This window comes from Hoplias malabaricus, chromosome 15 (assembly GCF_029633855.1).
Source record: "Hoplias malabaricus isolate fHopMal1 chromosome 15, fHopMal1.hap1, whole genome shotgun sequence".
Classification (NCBI taxonomy): domain Eukaryota; kingdom Metazoa; phylum Chordata; class Actinopteri; order Characiformes; family Erythrinidae; genus Hoplias; species Hoplias malabaricus.
The window spans coordinates 19,110,875-19,132,512 of NC_089814.1; the positions used below are offsets into that span (position 1 = coordinate 19,110,875).

General features: G+C 39.5%; 1 protein-coding gene across 2 annotated transcripts; it reads left to right on the plus strand.

The window, feature by feature from the left end:
• Nucleotides 1-86: 86 nt before the first annotated feature.
• On the plus strand, nucleotides 87-9,988 carry LOC136668835 (EGF-containing fibulin-like extracellular matrix protein 2). 2 transcript variants are annotated; one of them, XM_066646560.1, is made up of 11 exons: nucleotides 87-1,481; nucleotides 3,606-3,784; nucleotides 4,466-4,514; nucleotides 4,691-4,885; nucleotides 5,213-5,335; nucleotides 5,413-5,529; nucleotides 5,690-5,809; nucleotides 6,989-7,108; nucleotides 7,309-7,435; nucleotides 8,337-8,532; nucleotides 9,106-9,988. In XM_066646560.1, the coding sequence occupies exons 2-11, from the start codon at nucleotides 3,692-3,694 to the stop codon at nucleotides 9,265-9,267; spliced, it is 1,302 nt and encodes a 433-aa protein (XP_066502657.1). In that variant the 5' UTR covers nucleotides 87-1,481; nucleotides 3,606-3,691; the 3' UTR covers nucleotides 9,268-9,988. The 2 variants fall into 2 exon arrangements, with proteins under 2 accessions (XP_066502657.1, XP_066502659.1); XM_066646562.1 differs by lacking the exon at nucleotides 4,691-4,885.
• Nucleotides 9,989-21,638: the final 11,650 nt, after the last annotated feature.

A 21,638-nucleotide genomic window follows, 5' to 3' on the forward strand; every position in this document is an offset into this window, starting at 1 on the left:
GCAGCAGGGGGCTACAGTTGGCCTGGTGGCTCCTGAGAGGGCGGCTGGGGGAGCTGACAGGAAACTTTTATTGCCTTGTAAAAACCCCTGAACTGTGACAGCTGTCACCCCTGCAACCAACCCAAATGGCCATGGAAAATTCCTCTGAATTTCAGCAGAAAAGTTCTGCAACCTCTGAAAGTGACATTTCATTTAAGCTGCATTGGGCCAAGCTGGTAAGATTGGCTGTAATTCAAAAAGCCTGACTGTCTCAGCCCACTTCCAACTGTAACTAATGGTGCTCAAACCTTGGGAGTAATGAAGAAATGTGACATGCTTCTGGCACTGGTTTGAGTGCATTTCAGCAGTAGATACGTGGGATTGTTCTTTAGGTGATGCTTCTATTTTCTCACTAATTTATGTCCACATTCCTCAATCGCCCTTGCAAGCAGGAAATATCTACAATGGCAGATTTGAGGGGGCTGATATTAGATAGTGTTGATGCCCTCTTTAAAAATGGTACAAATATTATTATTCATTCATTCATTCATTCATTATCTCTAACCGCTTATCCAGTTCGGGTCGTGGTGGATCCAGAGCCTACCTGGAATCATTGGGCGCAAGGTGGGAATACACCCTGGAGGGGCGCCAGTCCTTCACAGGGCAACACACACATTCACTCACACCTACCGACACTTTTGAGTTGCCAATCCACCTACCAACGTGTGTTTTTGGACTGTGGGAGGAAACCGGAACACCCGGCGGACATGGGGACAGACATACTTACATAATTTCAAAACATACTGCTGTATATACTTCATTGTACTGGCTTGTAGCAGTCATGGCCTGGCTCACATTTAACATAATGCTCTGCTCGCTGTTTAGTGCTTCACACCAATGAAGAATTTGCCCTTGTTCCTTGGACCACACTGATGTTGAGCATTTGTGAAGCTTTTTTCAAACAAAGAGTTCAAACATTTAAATAGCTAAAAACAGATTTCAGTAAGTGAGATTATTCAGTTGTGTAATTCTTTTAATAGTTAGGACTTCTAAAAGCCAGGTGGATTTTTTATTTATTTTTTTTAATTTGGGAGGGTGAGGGTTGTTGGGGTGGAGCCCTGTACTTTCGTTGCTTGTGTTTCTTGCCGCATGAGAGATGAATTTGGAATTTGGGCCACAGACCAGGAATTTGAATCCTAGGGGCTTTGAAAGAGACATAAGGAGGGAGGGAAATGGGTGGCAGGAGGAGGCAAATGGGCTGCCTTAAGTTAATTCTATCACACACACACACACACACAAATACACAGGCAGTGTGGGCCCTGCACCCCGCCTCTGTGCACTATAAACACACATCTATTGAGCTGTTACTGGAAGCACACTGTCTGAGGAAGCAGAAAGAAAAGAGATCCAGCATTTCACCAACACAGGAAAACTCCAAAGAAAGACTGGAATCCATGTGACAGGGCTTTATTCCATCATAGAAAGCTGGAGACGTGTGCAGAGTGAGTGGCTAAAATTTCTTATTATTCTACTGTATCCCTTCTTTACTGCTTCAGAAATCATGTTTGAACTTGTTACTGAAATGAACACAGCATTTTTAACCCTTATGCATTGCCATTTATGAAAGACTATCAAGAGCAGCATACAGTTTTGTTATCAATGTTATTTTTAATAATGTAGTGTGTGGAGTCTTGCTAAAGATGCTTATTGGTTTAGTATCCAAAGTGGAACGGAACCCTAGATTTATTTACATGGTTAACTGCTACTTCTGAAATATTTTAAATTATTTATTAACTGCTATTTAATACAATGCACATTTTAATTTGATACTAGCAGCACATTAAAAAAAATGTTGAGGTTTAAAAGACCATCCCAGAAAGGCTGAATGTTTTAGAGGTAAAGATGGGGAGGTCTCTCTGTCAGACTTTTTGGGCAAAGAGTGGAGCAATTGAATAATGTTTTCAGTTCTTTTGAAAGGACTAAATAATCATCTACAGTACAGGATCTCATTAAAAACTGGGAGAATAAGGAAAAATCACTAAATTCAAATGACAAGGCCCAAATTAAATACTGGCTGGCTTTGCTCCTAAGGCCGCAAGGTGGCACCTAGTTAAAAAGAGACATTTTTCTGTAGTGGAAATCGTTATCTGTGAATACAGTTCCATGCTACATAAAGTTAAAACTTACAAATTCAAAGAAGAAACAGGATCCAGGAACACCACTTCCCTCTCTGGGCCTGAGTGCATGTAAGATGGCATTCAGTGAATACTATGAAATAAAAATGAATTAATATTATGTTATTATGAAAGAAGAATCCATGTGTGGGCCCACATACAAACATTTGAATCCAGGCTTAGTCTGAGGCTCGATACATTTTAAAATAGATTTTCCAATAAAAGTAAAATACAGTGATTTAGGCTTAAATCCTACCATAAACAGGCCCTTAGGAGTTAAAGGTGTTAAGAGATGGTGACTATAGACAAATAAAAAGCTGTTTATTCCAACTGATAAAATTAAAATAGCATAAGTCACTAGCATGTGCTTGAATCTTGTAGAACAACATCACTGTTGAGTTTTGCAACGTATATCTGTACTTATCTGGGGCCTCCTGCCAGTCACACAGCCATTGTTGATTATAATTACACTCAACAACAAGATCAATGAAATAGTATCAGAACATTGTTGTATTGATTTACTTATCTTTCATTCATCTTCTGTAACTGCTTAAGCCTGGTCTGGGTTGCAAAGGTACTAGACCCTACCCAGAATCATTAGGCGCACTCTGGACTGGGTGCAAGTCCATCAAATGATGTCACACACACTCTTAATGTAATCATTTTAAACCATTTTCAAGGTTAACGTCTTTCATGTCTAGTTTAATTTGGACCATTATTACTGCTACTTATGTTTAGACAGTATCATTTGTACATGGTTCATATACTAAACCAATGGAATAACCACTTCAAAGAAACAGGTTTACAACAAGGGCATCATTTAAAAGGGGAAAACATGTGCTCTCCAACATCTCCAAATGTGATGATTAAAGGAAGGTATTTTTGCTCCCAGGCTCCCCGTACAGTTGCAGTGTGTCATTCACTTTTAAAGCACTGTTCTGATATCAAGAGATGGGGGGAGGGTTGACTTCCTAACTTCCTCCAAAAGTTACATAGTACAGATTCTGCAGTCCTGGGCCTGGTGTAGCAACGACAGATGCTTGATTCTCCCTATTACATGTCAGTACTGTAATTTTTAGGTAAAAGTACTACCTAGTGTTCCTTTAAAAATGTAATACTCACATATGAGCCCTTTAAGTCTCCATTTAAGGCTCAGTGTAGTTATTTTCTCTTGAGGCAGGCCCACACTTGTGTTTTATCTGCTGCAGACACATTACTGCCCCCACACATCAGAAAGTTAAAACACTATTCTTCCTCACACATTCTGTTCATGCACTGCCTAATTTTAACAAAGAGCTCCACAGTGCTTTATTCGCTGATTCATATAAAAACATTTCATCAGAACTCAGCAGTTAAAGGCACGTTCCCCTATCCTTCCAAATAAATCAGTGATGTCATCAAGTGTGCCACATTTTGCCTAAAATTATTTCTCTCTCTCTCTCATATCAACAGTTGGGACAGACACAAGCGAAGAGCATCTCCTCCATCTGTGTTTACCTTTTGTCCGTGTGATTATACACGGGTCCCTTTGTGTAATTATGAAGGAGGCATATGTCCTGCTGTGTGTTGGTCTAGTCGTCTTTCCTGCTGCATATGGTCAGTCACCTGTTGCTGAGAGTGACACTTACACAGTAAGTTCCATCATCACTTCAGCCCTTTTTATCTGAATCTCATTCAGAGTAGTTCAACAGCTGAGTATATTTCCATTTTCTCATACAAGATCGATTTTGCATGTGGCATGAGCATTAGGATTTCACATTTAGTTGAGTGTACAATAATCATTTGTGGATTGGGAACACTGGATCAATTCATGCCAAAGATATTTGATAGAGCTTTTTTTTCTGTCCAAATAACACAGCTGCACTGCTCCTCAGTTCAGTGTTGGGGGACTTCCTCTAGCTGACACAACAGGCATTAGGCATGGTGACCTTAGAAACCTGTGAAGCATCCTATTTTGTTTCATGCCTTTCATTGGCGTTAATAACAGCTTGTACCATGAAACCTCCACATCACCATTTGTGATGTGTCCACAAATGGTGTACCTTTTATAAAAGTAGATGGGAAGGTGGGTCTACACAATTATGGACATTTTAAATTCTTTCTTTAATTTATGTGCTTACAGTATATAAATACCTTTCTTAAGCTTCAGGACCATTGATCTAACAATAAATATGGTAACATATGTGCAGAGTAGTTTCTTGGCAGAGCTGTTGATGTAACTGTTAACCATTGCACATGCAGATTTTCTGAAGTTGCCGTGTATTTGTGAAAACATGCTCCCATATTTTTGTGTGTGTTTGTCTCTGTCTCAGGAGTGCACAGATGGCTACGAGTGGGACACGCAGACCCGGAACTGCAAAGGTGGGTGGTAGGTCATGAGAGCGATGTGATAAGATGATAAACTCGTCTGGTAATTACGACGAGCTGGTGAAATGTCCCTCACACAGACGTTTCGTTCCTGTCTGTTGACTGTTTCTTGGTCTGTCACCACCACCTCCAATTAGTAGAGGTGTCTGCTCAATTTGTCTGCTCCTCAGACATTAACGAGTGCGAAACGATCATTGGGGCATGTCAAGGAGAGATGAAATGCTTTAACCATTACGGAGGTTACCTGTGTTTACCTCGCTCCGCCTCTGTCATCACTGCTCCTGAGCCCACTCAGCCTGTGGAGTCCAATGAGGCGTTCAGCCCCTGTCCTGTGGGCTATGAAGCTCAAGGGGAGTCCTGCATTGGTAAGAGTGGAATAGATACATAAATTATATGTACAGTACTGTGCAGAAACCACCCTTCATTTCTTTTAGTTCCAGATAAACCTAGCATCTAATTTAAAATCAGTATACCACTGTAACATTGGAAACTGTTTCTTTGTCATTTTTCGCTTAAATATAACTTCAAGAGAATTAGCAAATCACAGATTCTTGTTTAAATTATATTTTACAAAAATATTTTAGCCCAGAAATTGGGTTTGTAATATTTTGGGCAGACAAGCGTTATGTTATAATAATAGTTCTGTTAAACATGACACAAGTATTAAATTTATGCACTGTGTGTGTGTGCAGATGTGGATGAGTGTGTGTTGGGTTTGCATGACTGTCAGCCAAGTCAAGAGTGTTTTAACACCCAGGGGGCCTTCACTTGCCAGTGTACTGAAGGTTACAACAAGATTGGAGTGGAGTGCGTTGGTAAGAAAAATGGCTTTCTGTTGACAGTATCTGTTCAGTGTCAGTGAATGTGTGTTAACGCTTCTTTCTGCTGATAGATATTGACGAGTGCAGGTACCGTTTCTGTCAGCATCGTTGTGTGAATGTGCCCGGGTCTTATTCCTGTCAGTGTGAGCCAGGCTTCCAGCTGGCAGCAAACAACCGTTCCTGTGTAGGTGAGTTCATAATCTCCAAAGCACATGATATTACATGAATCAGCAGCACAGGCAAATTCAGGTCAATAAAAAAAAAAACACTCCCCATACCTTTGTTTTATCTGCCCTCTCAGACTTGTTTGAGATTATTAAACTAGAATCTGCTTCTTTATTTCTCCAGATGTGAATGAATGTGATATGGGTGCCCCATGCCAGCAGAGGTGCTATAACACATACGGAACATTTTTGTGTCGCTGTGACCAAGGCTATGACCTAGGCCCTGATGGATTCTCATGCAATGGTATGTGTTCTATTTATACATCCATGTTGAGTTATATAGGATTTGTTCATTGGAATAAATAACAGCATATCATATATTGCCATAAATAACAAAAGCAAGTTGTTGTTTTTTTTTTTTGTTTTTTTTTTTAAATCATAGATTGAAGCATATCCTCTACCAATGAGTCTTTTGACAAGACTCTTGACCCATTCACATAATAAATATACCTTATGTGTCCAAATATTTGTAGCCAACTGGAATTTATTGAATTTATTTGCTTTAAGGACCACACTTTGAATAAACTCCGTGTGTGTGTTCTCCCCGTGTACACGGGGGGTTTCCTTTCACGGTCCAAAAACACACGTTGGTAGGTGGATTGGTGACTCACAAGTGTCCATAGGTGTGAGTGAATGTGTGTTGCTCTGTAAAGGACTGGCGCCCCCTCCAGGGTGTATTCCCAATGATTCCAGATAGGCTCTGGACCCACCGTGACCCTGAACTGGATAAGCGGTTACAGATAATGAATGTTTGGGATGAGTTTGGGTGGCATTTGTGATCAAGAATTCGTTCCTCAAACTCCATATCTGACCTCAATTCATAGATAAATCAAATCCTCACAGAAATTTTCTAACATTTTGCCTACCTCCTTCCTAGAAGAGTAGAAGCTGACAGTTTGACAAAGAGGGATAAAGTCATTTCACATCATATGTTAAATGAGCAGATCCCAAGAGTGTTGTGGCCATATTATTTTTGGGGCAATCATGAACCCTCTGATGTTTTAGTGTTTTGTTCCAGGTGTAATCTCAAATTACCAAAACATTTTCATGTAAACTAATGTAGGTTATCTCTGACATATTATGAGAGTCTCACTGGGGGACTAATGGAAATTAGAATTGAGGTAGTAGGTCTAATATTCCTGTTTTACCACCAGTTTGAGGTGAAGATTTGTTGGTGGAGGGTAATGGATTACAACACTGTCTTCCACCTAACAGACTTGGAATAGATTTCCAGCTTGGGCAGGTAGAGTTCACTAGATAGAGTCCTAACATGGTATTTGCATACAGCTGCAACAGGATTAAGCTGTAAGTTGCTTCGGATAAGGGCACCTGCCAGACGCCATAAATGTTAAAGAAGAGAATATGACTGAACGCTTGCTTTAATTATCTGTTTATTTTACTCATTCTCCCTCCCCATCTACAGACATTGATGAGTGTAGCTACTCCAGCTACCTGTGCCAGTTCCAGTGTGTGAATGAACCAGGCAAATTTTCCTGTGTGTGTCCGGAAGGCTACCAGCTCCAGGGAACTCGGCTCTGCCAGGGTAAGGCTTATTTTCAGAATAACAAAATAATAGCTATTACTCTTACTCCTAGAATATAATCCCTTGGATGTACTGTAGATGCATATTTTATGAATGGAAGTAGTGACTCTTCAACATAAATATCAAGCCTCTTCACTCTTCCTTATGCAATCACCCATAATCTGCACTTTCACTATTTTTGTTCGCACCTGCTGTGATAGATGTGAATGAGTGTGAGTCAGGCAGTCATCAGTGTGCGGAAGGACAGAGCTGTGTGAATGTCCACGGTGGATACCACTGTGTGGCCTCTAATCGCTGCCAGGACCCCTATGTCCAAGTCTCAGAAAAGTGAGTAACACAAAATGTTCTAGAATTGCTTTCATTTCCAGTATATATTAACTCCCACCAGGGCTGTCACTAGTAGAGATGAATGATTAGGGGGGGCAAAGCTATATCCAGGGGGTCTAGGGGTAATTGCCTCCTAGTAGCAAATTTCTTTGACGAGGTACAGATTAAGCAAAGTCACATGGAGCTGCTGCCTTTGCAAAATTTCGAATATCCATCTCCAGGTAGAAAAAAAAACAGGAAAGATCATAAACATCAATTCAGTCTGCCCTAAATACCGCAGTGTTAATGCATGAACATTTTAATTGTCTTCTTCAGCAGGCTTACTTTACTTTCATAAATAATCAGGTTTCTTCAGCTAGCATAGTGCTATTTCAACTAGTGCTACAGCCCCCTCAAACAGGTCTAACGACAACCATGACTTCCATTGACTTTCATACCTGTTGGCACAGTGGTGCAGTCGACAGTGTGAGGAGTTTTTAATGTGTTCTTCCCATTTCTCTATGGGTCTCTTCCATATATTTTATTTGTAATAATTTTATTACTGCTGACAATGTTATTGATTTCATTGTGATCTTGTGCTACTTCACAGGTAATAAGAGTGTACAGTAGGGAGTTCATCAATCTGGATTCTAGTTAAATTGTCTAAATTCCTAATAATATACATATTCTACTAATTATTTGAAAATGCTAAAAATGCACATGATTCATATAATTAACAATTATTTGCAATCATTTTATTTTTGAAGTCTTTATTCCAAGCAATAGCCCCAAAGTTGTTTGTAATTAACTACAGCCCTCTATATTTATATTCCTTGGTTTAGAGGATGTTACAGGTGCTACATATGAAGTCATCTGTCTGTGGTTTGTGTGAAACTCACCTCCCTCCTCTCTCTAATTACAGTCGCTGCATATGTCCGACAGTGAAGCCAGAATGTCGTGAGCTGCCATTCTCCATAGTGTTTCGATACATGAGCATTACTTCTGAGCGCTCGGTGCCTTCAGACATCTTCCAGATTCAAGCAACTAGCATTTATCCTGGAGCTTATAACACCTTTCACATTCGCTCTGGGGATGAAGGTGGAGATTTCTACATCCGGGTGAGTGACACTGCTTAGATCTGGCCCAAAGTTCACATTACTGTGTGTAGTTGTGTGTTCAAGCTTATTTGCTATTCAGCAAATATCCAGTGTGTCTTTTTCACATTAAATTCACATCTGAAAACTTTCCCAGAACTTGCGTTAAGGTGGTACTGGCCAAAGTGTGTATCACACAAATTTCACACATGCACAATCAAAGTTTTAATGGGCAGTAACAGAATGACATTAGTCACACTAGTGTGCACTTCAGAAACAAGATAAACCGTGTATTTTGGCTTTGGGACATGCTTATGTTTTGCTGCAGTGTACTGCAAGTCGTCAGAATGTCTACACCTAACATAGCATTAACAATATTAAAGGGTCATTTGGTTTATAATTAAATGATAGGTCAACATATTAACTCTTTACTGTAACTGGCATTGTCAGTGACTCATGACATTTGTTAACAAGTTATTACAGCTCTATCTGCCACCTGTATTCATTCTTATAAAAACACAGCATTAATGGAAGTGATTTGTGAGGGACAGAACATGTTGCCTTCTAAATTAAGAATTTTTTTCCTGTGTTTTTTAGCAAATCAACAATTTGAGTGCCATGTTGGTTCTAGCCCGGGCAGTGCCCGGACCCAAGGAATATGTTCTGGACCTGGAGATGGTATCCATCAACCCCCAAATGAACTACAAGAGCAGCTCATCTCTGCGCCTGTCAATCTATGTGGGACCCTATGCTTTCTAAAGTAGGGGGTGGGGAGCGAGAGAGAAAAAGGAAGATATGTTGTTTGTTGCTGGGAGAACTCAGGATGAGTAATAATGATGAGAGAAAGGGATAAATTTGGCGCTGAGATTGGTCCAGAAAATTGACACAATTCTAAGGGCTACCAAACCAGTGAAATGATTTTTTTTCTTCCTTGTGTGACTTACTTTAACCAGTGAATGTGAGCTTATTTTGGAAGGTGCTAAATCAGTAGTACACTCATTTTCTTGCCAAAGATTCACACATCCAGGACTCTTGCTCATGCACAATAAAACCTCAGGTTTTAATAAACTCATTTAGAAACATTTTTGTGGAGGAGTAAATTAGAGATAATTTATATCTAATCATATCTACAATTTGCAGAGACTTGCTGGGAAGTTTAGTGAGGTCTTTAACATGGTTTTGGGTAAATACATCAGAGCATATATGAAGCTCCCTAGCTAATCATGGCCTTTGTTATTAATTAACATTTGTATAAGTTTATACTGGGTCTTTCATTACTTTGTTGTCAATTTACAAAATGTAAATGTAATGTTAAAAAAAAGGTTTCTACCGAATTGTTCCAGAGAGGCCCATGCATTTTTTTTAAGTTTTATAAATGGTGTGTAAATTATTATGTATGCTGTACAAATGGTTTTCTGTATGCTATATCCTCAGTAATGCCAAAGAACCAGTTTTGATTGTTGATCGTTTTCTATTAAATATTGCCTTTTTTCTTAAAGGAATAAAATATTATTAATGTCTGGCCTTTCTGCCTTTTATCTTCACTAATTACATGCTGTTACACTCCACTCTAATGATCGTAAATAAATACAAGCCACTGTCTAGTTTTCAAACTTTTATTTATTTTTATTCACTTCCTTTCAGGGGCAAAGGAAGTAACCCACTGAATCTGGCTATAGGGGGTAGTCTTTTAATGAAAAAAATGTCTAGGGCTAAAATCCCATAGCCAGGGTTTTGTCACACAACTAGTCTGGAATATAATCCCAATGATTTAAGATTGTGCAAATTGTTTTGGTGGCAAAAGGTGACCTACATAGGTCACAAAACAAGTGGCCTATAGGCTCAAGCACAGTACCTCTAGAGCAAGGTGTGTGAAAATCAAGAAGTGAACATTTGGGTCAACAATGAATAGATAAATTCGCTGGTTTCAAATGGTGTCTAAAACATCTGTACATATGATGTATAATAGAAATGCATGAATCTACTGAGTGAATTAAGCACATGCCTCCACATGGTGACAGTATAACACAATCACAGGTGGTTTGAGATAGGAGGCTTATTTTCAGAGAGATGGCATGCCTAATACACAAGGATGTGTGATTGTGCAGAACAACATGTACTGTACAGAGATGAGTGCAACATAATAGATGCTCATAATAACTACATTTCATCTTCAGTGGAACATAATAGACCTTAATTTGTTTTCCTAGAGTCACTCTTGTGTGGAACTAGAAAAGTAAAAAAAAACATTTAGATTTGGTGTATGTATTTTTTTTAGCTAATTGTGGGAATCCAGTGTCCCCCAGGTGCTATTCACAAGCTCTCCAGTAAAGGACAAATGTTATCATTTTGATGCTATTCGGGAGTTGATGAAAACATGAATATCTTTCAGATCTCAATTGCATTTATTTAAAAATGTGTCATGAAAGTCTAGTAGCCTTATGGATAAGGACCTTCTATAAAAACATACATAATAATCAGGTTTTCATTAGAGTAAGCAATGTGTGTGGGTGTGAATGAGGGAATGTGTGTCATATTGCACTGGATGTCCAGCAGGGTGTAGATGAGCTCATTGATGGCTGGTGGGTAGTGTGGCAGATGGCAGTAGGCGGGTTGTAGTGTAGAGTGAAGCCCAGGCCATCACAGCCTAATGGACATGTGACTTCTGGGCTATGACACATATCCTCACACTGCCACCTTAACTGACCTTTCAGATATTGAGCTGAGGTCTTCTAAGTCATCTGCCATATTTAGATGCTCATCTGTTGGGGCAGTTTTATTTGGAGAATCCCACAATTCAGTATTTTTGGTAGCCGTCTCTTGGCAATACATGGAGGCTAAATTGAACCCTGTTTGTTATAGAGTAACAGAAAATTACATAAACACAGTCAATTTGGGGTCATAACTGTGTTTGTTGTTATTTATCATGACCAAGAAAAACAAGAATCACAAATAAACAAGGAAAATGTCACAAACAGAGGAAATATCGAATTTGACTCCAAATTTAGAAGTAAGGCCTTGCTATTTTTACCAGCCACATGTTAATGAATTTCTCTCTGCCTATTTCTGTGGGACGCAGTAATTTCCTCTCCAACCCTCCTCACACACGTCACACTCAGGCTTTTAACAAAATAATCAACACATTACCTCTCAGTCATGAATGGACACATTGACACATCTCCCCTTTGTCTGTCAATGAGTTGCAGCATCATGGCTGAGAAGAATAAAAAGTTGTCATACTATTGTCTTTCTTCTGAATCCACACTCACTCATTATCTGTAACCACTTATCCAGTTCAGGGTCGCGGTGGGTTCAGAGCCTACCTGGAATCATTGGGTACAAGGCAGGAATACACCCTGGAGGGGACGCCAGTCCTTCACAGGGCACATATTTGAGTCGCCAATCCACCTACTAATGTGTTTTTGGACTGTGGGAAGAGACCCACGCGGACAACACACCAAATCCTCACAGACAGTCACCCAGAGTGGGAATCGAACCCACAACCTCCAGGTCCCTGGAGCTGTGTGACTGCAACACTACCTGCTGCGCCACCGTGCTGCCCTGAATCCACGCTCAGTTTGTCAAAACTGTTTCATAAAGTGGTTCCATGAAGCTGTGTTAAGATACTTGGCAGAGTAATGTGTTTAGAGTGCATAGTCAAGGCATTCAAAATACAGCCTACACTATAAGCACGAGAAGTGGTATCATGAGTATCAAGAACATTTCTCAGTGCAAGATTGCAAAGAATTCAGGTCTTTCATCATCTGCAATACACAACATTGTGGCAAAATTCAGAGAAAACCACGTAGACCAAGGCCAGAATCCACTAATGAATATGCATGACCTTCTAGCCCTCAGATGGCATTGTAGAAATACACTGTCGTAATATTCACATGGGCTCAGGAGTACTTTGAAAAACGTCTTTCAGCAGAATCAGAAAATGCATAATCAATACATGGTTATTTCAGCAAATCGATGGCAGATCTCATTCTGTATCTGCTCCAATAGCATGGCTTTATAGATACAAAGTGTTTGCTTGACTGCCCTTAAAAGGTTGGGGGCACCATGGGGAGAAGAATCGCACCACAGAGTCCACATACTGGTATCAAGCAAGAATGAGCAAAATATTCCATTATATAGTTTCAACAGTTAGTATTTTCAGTATTTGCCGAAATTCTAAACTGCTGGAAGAGGACCTCTCCCTACATTAATCGATGGGCTGGTGCTAAGCTAACAAAGATACAACAATCCATATTTTCAGCTGAGTATACACTTCTATAATCACCTGTAACAGCACCTGAGTAAAAACATGACTGTGTATACTATACTGCTTTTCTGCTAATAGAGCCCCCTATATCTTACACACCACACCTTTACTTAAACTGTAGCTAACTTAAAACTGTATGAAAAGATTTTTGTATAAATTCAAGTTAACCATCAAATCCTGATCCTTGGCAGTATGATATATCATCTGATATACCATCATGATATACCAACGTTCCACTGGTGAGATAAGCTGGTTGGCTAATGATATATCAGATTTACTGGCTCAGATTACTGTTAATCAAGCTATTTATTTGACCAAATACTATTTTCTGACAGGAATAACCATTCTTTTTTCCCCATTTTATGAGAATTTTAGTCGACTTTGTGCTACCCGGTGATAAGTCATTACAAGTTGTTAAGACGCCACCTGGTGGCTGTTTTATTTAATATGGTTGCACTAACAACTGGCAATTCACTGCATTGCATTTGTTACGTCATATAATGAGAGCATACAACAAACCCTATCCCTTTTATTGTTTCCTCGACTTAGAACAGCTAGTACAGTAATACACATATTTATAAAGCACACAGAAAAGAGCAGGCCAGAGTGAGGGGGAGGCAGTTATATAAACATGAAACTCTTCAGGTTATGCAAACACAACCCTGCTGCAACTGTCCAGTTCTTAAATCACATTTAAAAAACATTTTTCTCCTCCCACCTTCACATAATTTCTAAATTCTGTCACATTCTGCTACAGCAGTAATGAAGAGGTCAAATATTGCTGAGGATTTTATGCCCCGGTTTCATGCAGCATCATTGAAAAAAAATCCTGCTTCACATCCCTCACAATGAATGAATTTTGTTACTAAGATACTGCAGATCTGTTGCCATGGCGGCACCCACAGTCAAGCATCAGTTTTAAGTGTACACTAGTGAAAAAATAATGTGTTTAATGAAGAAAAACAAATAAATGTAGCATGTATTCTGTCCACTAATTGGTTTGTGTTTCTAAGCAATTACCACTAAATATGGCCATAATTTTGTGGACACCTGCAAACCCACGAGTCTTTTGAAATCAAAGCTATTAATAGGTAGTTAGCCCCCCTTTGAGCTTCTGCTCTTATGGAAAAGCTTTTTATTGAGATCATATACTGATGTATGATTGGTTCTGGATCACAAAAAACACTTGGGCTGAAACACTCCTTATAGCTTCAGCATACATGGGTGGGGCTAAACTCCAGCAGCAGAATATGTGGCAATACATTCATTCATTCATTATCTGTAACCGCTTATACAGTTCAGGGTTGGTCCAGAGCCTACCTGGAATCATTGCGCGCAAGGCGGGAATACACCCTGGAGGGGGCACCAGTCCTTCACAGGGCAACACAGACACACACACACACACATTCACTCACACACTCACACCTACGGACACTTTTGAGTCGCCAATCCACCTACCAACGTGTGTTTTTGGACTGTGGGAGGAACTGAACTCCTCACAGACAGTCACCCAGACAGTCACTTCACCGCTGCACTATACATGTGCAAATTAATGTTATTATATTAACAAAACTATTATATCCATGTTTTATAGGTTTAGAAATGTAAAGTATATTTTATAATGTTAGTTGAAAATTAAGAATGTTTTAGGGAAATAGCCTTTTGATTGATATTTCTGCACAGGGGCACAAGTGTCACAGGATTGTGGGTTTGAGCCCTGCGGTGAGGAGTTTGGTGAGATCTCCCTGTATCCACATGGGTTTCCTTTGGGTTTCTTCCCACTGTTCAAAAATGGATATTGGTAGATGGATTGGCTACTCTAAAGTGTCCATAGCTGTGAGTGTGTGAGTGAATGTCTGAGTGGGTATCGCTCTGCAAAGGACTTGGATTCTAATAGCTAAGAAGATTGTGCCATAATCAACATATTTATACAGAAAAGTGTTCATCATTTCACTAAAACATTTACCTATGCAGGTGGCATGGTGGCGCAGCAGGTAGTGTCGCAGTTACACAGCTCCTGGAACTTGTGGGTTCAATTCTTGCTCTGGGTGACTGTCTGTGAGGAGTTGGTGTGTTCTCCCCGTGTCCGCGTGGGTTTCCTCTGGGTGCTCTGGTTTCCTCCCAAAGTCCAAAAACACATGTTGGTAGGTGGATTGGCGACTCAAAAAGTGTCTGTAGGTGTGAGTGAATGTGTGTGTCTGTGTTGCCCTGTGAAGGACTCCAGGGTGTATTCCTGCCTTGCGCCCAATGATTCCAGGTAGGCTCTGGACCCAACGCATTTACAAGCCTTTACTGTCCAAATCCACATTAAATATTTTGACTAGACAAGACTGGTGTTACTTATCATTTTTCCCTTCCACCATAAATGTCGTTTAGGAGGCAGAAACTTGATCCCTAATCACAATTTTCATAGTCAAACATTTCGTTTCACCTTACATGTGTCGGTGTACAAATCTTGTTGCCGTTATTCTCCAGGTTTTTATTGAATATTCATTTCCACCTTAAACAGCTATGCAAAGCGAATGATAGCGCTAGGTATTATAAACAAAACATATTTTAAAACACTTTTTATTTCCCAATTTATCACTTTAAAACACACAAACAAGTGCACATCATGTCACTAATACATCTACCTACAAGAAAAAAACTTATATTTCCTGTGTACTACCAAGCTTGATTTCTCCATTCCATCTGAAATTGGTGAATATGTGAGACTTTTCAAACACAGTTCTAACTCCTTAATCTTTTTAAAACACTGACACACACACCATGGAGAAACACACATGAATCTGCATTAATTTCTTTAAAACAAGCAAACAAAGGTATTTACACTTTTCAATCATGTTGTTATTCACCTCCTTCTTGTAAAACACAAAAACACAAATGTAGCTATGCCTCACTTTCCTTATATAAAACACAACCTATGGCGTCTACTCCTTTTGTTCTATACTTGGGCATCTGTGCTTCTATATTTTCTCAGAAATGATTTACTGTTACATGTTCAGGAGAACATTAGCCAGCTCTGGCTCTGTTCTGTAGTGCTGTTGCTTCTAAACTGCCTCCACCTTTCAAACACAAGGCCAATATTTCCTCTCATTTTTCGGCTCTAGTCATGGAGATTTTTAGAAGGGCAATGGGGATTTTTGGTTCCGGTAAAATGTAACATTAACTCTGTTCACTTGTCATGTAGTGTCTGCAAGACACTGTGGTTTTAGACCTGGCAACATGGTGGATTTGGACTGTAATGTGATTGGACAGAGGGTGGGATCACAGGCAACTAAACATCTGTGTCCACAGGTGCAACTCAAAATAGGTGAATTCCCTGATTATAAAGGGTTTTGCATAATAGCACTACATGATGTGGGCTCCAAAGGTTTAAAGAGTGAAGGAACCCAGGCCTACAGAGCTCTGTAGTTTTTGCAGAGCAAGAGTGGACTGTCAAGTGCACAGATGATGTGTTAGGGACATTACTCACTTGGTGTGATCTGAAGTGCTGCATCAATCCGAAGCTGAGGGAACCCATCCCCCGCCATTTTGTTTTCAGCAGATGGCCGCACCACCCACGTAATAAACAAAAAACTCCGGAGGGAGCTCGGGGTTTAGGGCGGCAGTTCCCTCTCTGGAGCGCTCTCCCTGGGGCCAGGTTCTCGCTTCATCCACCAAAACTTTCCATGTGAAAAAAAAAAGGCCAACCATATGTCCTGACTTGCGTCAAGCTACAACTTTTTTTTTTGATCACACGTCTTTTCACTTCTTTCCATCTCATTCTCATTATTCTGTTACTTATTGTTGTTAAGGTCAAACACGCTGTTATTTGATCTGTAATGGCCGTAATTGCAGAGACCCAGGAAGAAAAATATATTATTAATGGCATAATGGTGACTCAGAAGAGCACATGAAGTTGGAAAGTACAAAACTGGGAGTTAACCTCACCACAAACTGCCATACACTTTGTGTGCAAAGGTTTAGACACCACTCATAATTACTGAACACAGTATCCATTATGGACCCTGGATTACAATAAAATATAATGGGATGCTCTGACGAATCTGCAAATGAGTTTAATATCACCATGCTCAGTGCCAAGCATCAGCTGGAGGGGTACAGCCAGTGGAACTGCATTTCATGGAGTTAAGAACCTCTATTCTATACATATGGAAGGAGGTGAAATAGCATTTGTGATCCAGAACTAACCATCCAACAACTGTTATGGGCAAATAATTATTTCATGTTCTTAGTTTCAGTAGCAAGTGGAGCAGATTTCCAGCATGCAAATAGTTCATGTTCCACCGCTGAATGTCCTAATAATGCATGGCTGACCAATGGGTTTAAAGCAGTTGAGTTGCTATGCTACAGATGTGGATCTCTCTGCCCTTAAGGACCTTATTTCATTTATTTTATAAAAACACCAATCAATTCAAAGGGAATGAGCTCTGCGTCAAAATCTAAAAATAACCTCACCGACCAAGGTGGGAAAAAAAAAGAAAGAAGAGTTACAAGGTTGCAGTGTGTACGAGCTTCGTCAACAGAAGGATGGAGGAGGGAGGGAAGTGTGGAGGCGTTCGCTCTGCACACCTAATCACTGCTTTTGTGTTCCAAACTTTTGCAAACACACATACATATGTGCAAAGACATGTACAGACAATACACACACGTGGCACACGTGCACTTACACATGCATACACGTTTTCTACTTCTCTCCTGGCTGTTTTTCTTTCACACCTTCATACATGTCTTAAAAGACTTGAGAAGCAACAAAATGAGAGCTTATACAAGATGAAGTACAACACATGGTCCCTGCTGACCAGCCCAATAAGGCCACAATCACAAGGCCTCCAATTTAACAAACAGTAGCAAACAATATTTACCAAGGTGATATTATTTATTTTAATTTTTATTCAAATGTTTTATACAAATCAGTGATGCTCTCTTTCAGTATAAGGGCGATTTTATTACACGAGTCATTAGAGAAAATCTGCTCCAAAAAAAGCAGTATTTTCACTTAATGGATGTTAAAGTACAAGTTCAAATATTTTGCATGATTTCTATTGGTATATATACACTGAAAAATTACTGGATTAGATACACCCTCGCTGTATCTACACTTATTGTCTGTTTTATCAGTTCTACTGACCATGCACAAGACTTAGTAGTTCTACAATAACTGACTGTAGTCCACCTGTTTCTCTGCATACTTTCTTATCCTGCTCTTCAATGATCAAGACCTTCACAGGACCACCAGAGGTATGATTTGGGTAGTGGATCATATTCAGCCCTGCAGTGACACTGATATGATGGTGATGTGTTGCCCTGGTATGAGTGGACTAAACAATGCAGGGCTACTCTGTTGTGGTCCTGTGAGGGTCCTGAACATTGAATGGGGATAAGACACGATGCAGAGAAACTACAAGTAAATTATACTGCTCCTGTATATTCAGTGGAACCATGGACAATGAGTGGGATACAAGGTAGGTGAAACACTGGTAGGTCTACTTTGCTCTTGTACAGTCACTGTTGCAATTCTCAGTTAGCAATAGTCATCCTCTAGCCCATCCTTAACGGCCAATTTCCCACTACACAGTCACACTCAGCTGGATATTTTTGGTTAATGAGCTGCTCTGAATCTATCAGTGATTAAAAATAATGCAGCACTTCTTTACCTGATAATGTCATACCATGACAACACACATTGTCATATCACTCTCAGGTCAGTATCGCGGTAAACAACAGACATGAAGTCAAAAACTGACAACTGATGAATGGGTTGGCTGCCCAACACATGGCCCATGAGAACATCTGCCTTACCATTTTTGAATTCTAACTCAAAAGACACTGCATGATTTATTGGAAATCTGTGACAGAAATTTTAACAAATAACCTATAAAATGTTGTTAAATTTCTTTCAGTAAAATGTTCATGACTTTCTCAGCACTTTTCATTTTTAACATGTATTATTATGATATGTTTGTGTTCACTTTTTAAATTTTAATAACCTAGTTTTACTCTTATTTAGCTTACATTTATTTCATTGTATTTTAATAAAACCTTACATATTAATATATTCTGTTGATTTCATTTTAATCAGTGCTATTGCATATTCATTCAATGTTGCTAACTTTAGTAGATTTATTACGTTATATATTTCAACATTGTGAAGCAGACCATTAGTAAATAATCAAGACGTAAATGTAAGTACTTATTTACACTAGCCTTGTCTTCCAGTCATCCAAATTCTCAGAAAGTTGAATCAGAGACTCTTGAAGATCAGATGAATATTAAACAGTGCATAACTGACTATATGGATCAAGTTACTGATTTTGCCACTTTGGATCGAAATGCAATATATGAATAATAACTGGGGAGGGAATGGTGATGAAGATCAATATACATGTTTAATAGTAAGGACACACTGCACATGCATATACACCAATCAGCCAATATATTAAAATTAATATTACTAATTACCCACAGTCCATTTATCAGTTCCACTTGCCGTATAGGTGCTATTTTTGTAGTTCTACAAGTATATACCCTAGTCCACCTGTTGGTCTGCTTATTTTGTTAGCTTCCTTGCTCTGACCACTACAGAGCATGTATGATTTGGGTAGTGTCCCATTCTCAACCCTGCACTGACGCTGATGTGGTGGTGGTGTCTGTTTTTGTGTGCTCTTTGTATGACTGGATCAGACACAGCAGTGCTGATGGATTTTTAAACCCTATGCTTACTCACTGTCACCTGTCTTGTTGGTCCACCTTGTAGATATGAAGTTATCTGCTGCTGCATAGTTTGTGCTTGTTATGCTCTAATTCTTCATCAGTGAACACAGGATGCTGTGCACAAGATGATGTAAGTTGGTCTGCAAATATTTACACATGTTCACAATTCCCTAAAGATAAAGCATCAGTAAAAACATGATATTTATATCCCCTTGGAAGTAGACAACTTTTGTAGTTATCGTTATATGCTGTAAATTTTCAGATTTCATACTCAAAGTCAGGGGCGCTGCTAGAGATTTTGGGCCGCATGAATGGATATCATGATGGAGCCTCTGTTCAACAACTGACCAGGGGATGTTGCGGAGATAGCGATGGATCTATGTGGGATAGCGCTGAAATTATTTACTTATTCACAGCTTCCAATTTGTTTGGTTGCTTATTCACTGGCCCTTATTTAACAACTGAAGCTGGCCTCATTTTCAGAGCTACAAATACTATGAATGAAGGTAAATGGAAGGCAGTGTTCCATCTACATACTTGCTGTGCAAATTATATTCAAAGATTCAATGGATGGCAGCCCACCTCTCCATGTGTTTACTTCCCCTCAATGCACTAGTGCGTTTGTGTGTGTGTGTGTGTGTTTGTGTGTGTGTGCGCGCATGTTCACTGCCACGAATGGGTTAAATGAGGAAGGAGAATTTTGTTGTGTGTTGTACAATGACCATTAATTTCACATTTCATTAAAGCATGACATCAGCTTGGGCCAGACTACATCCAGGTTTTCCTTAAAGCGAGAGAGAACTGGAAGGGTATTTGTTCTGGCCAATCATGTGTGAGTCTTCAAAGTCTGGAACCTCAGTTTAGTAATTTTTTCCTTCTGTGCACTATTGCTACATTTCCAGCTATAGGGAAAACAGCAATAGTGCACAGATCTCACAACTTTACAAGGGTATTAGTTCATTTTAATTGTCTTTTGCTCTGTTACATTTTAAGGAGCCAGCCTTAGTGGGTGAATGAAATACATTGAATATTGAACCAAACAAATCGAGAGCTGCAAATAAGTAACTAACTTCAGCAGTGTCCTGCTGGGTCAGGTGAATGGGGGAATGTGCCCTACAGAGCAAGGGGTTCTCCAAGATACCGTTTTAGGGCTCCTGTCAGTAATAGGCCCTTACATTCATCATAACCTTTTCCTCTATACAGCGCCCCAGCTGACAGTACTGTTTGATTTTTTCAGTTATTGCAAATTAAACATTAAGTTGTGAGATGTAAGAGAAACACATAATTTAGTCCTACAATGTCATCTGACATGTCTTACATCACATCTGTCACTGCAGTACACTCATACTTAACCTCATCTGCAGCTGAACTCCATTAAGACTTGCAGAATTTAGCTATATCAAGCATGATTATATTAATTAAACTAATGACTAAATTACAGACATTCATTTTCTTATTTCACAGAATGTATTAGGCCTTCTTTGAAAGCCTGGAAGGGCTGCAGTTTCTGGTATACTATTTTTTACCTGTAAGATAGGAAGGAGGAGCTCATGAAGTGTGCAGAGAGTCTACGCACAAAGATGGTGTTTCTAATAAAACAAAATGAGTGTATATTAGTATGATACGCCAAAAGAAATTACCTTTCTGTATTTGCATGTTGTTGGGGTAAATGGGATTCAAATATGAGAGATAGGTCATATGAATAGTGTAACAAAGTGCATCTCACTGACATCTTCCACTTTGTCCTGCCTCAGCATTTGAGTGGGAGAGTTGCCAAGCAACAGATTGTCTTTCTTTCAAGGAATGAAATAAGGACCTTCATTCTCTTGGTTTAAAAATATACAGGAACAAAAGAAAGTATAAAACCAGACAAGTGTCCTTCAATTGGTACACACACACACACACATACACACACACACACACACACACACACACACACGCACACAAACGCATTTATGCTTGGAGTGCTCAAACTTAGTTGTATAAGAAAAGGTTTGTAATCTTCACCAGTGGCTGTTATCCTTTATCTCTTGTGTAAAAAGGTGCAGTGGACTACAGACAAAGGACCTCAAATGTTCTGAGTTATTTATATTATAGATGACCTCTCCACCTCCACTTGTGACTATATCAGTACATCTTGACCCCA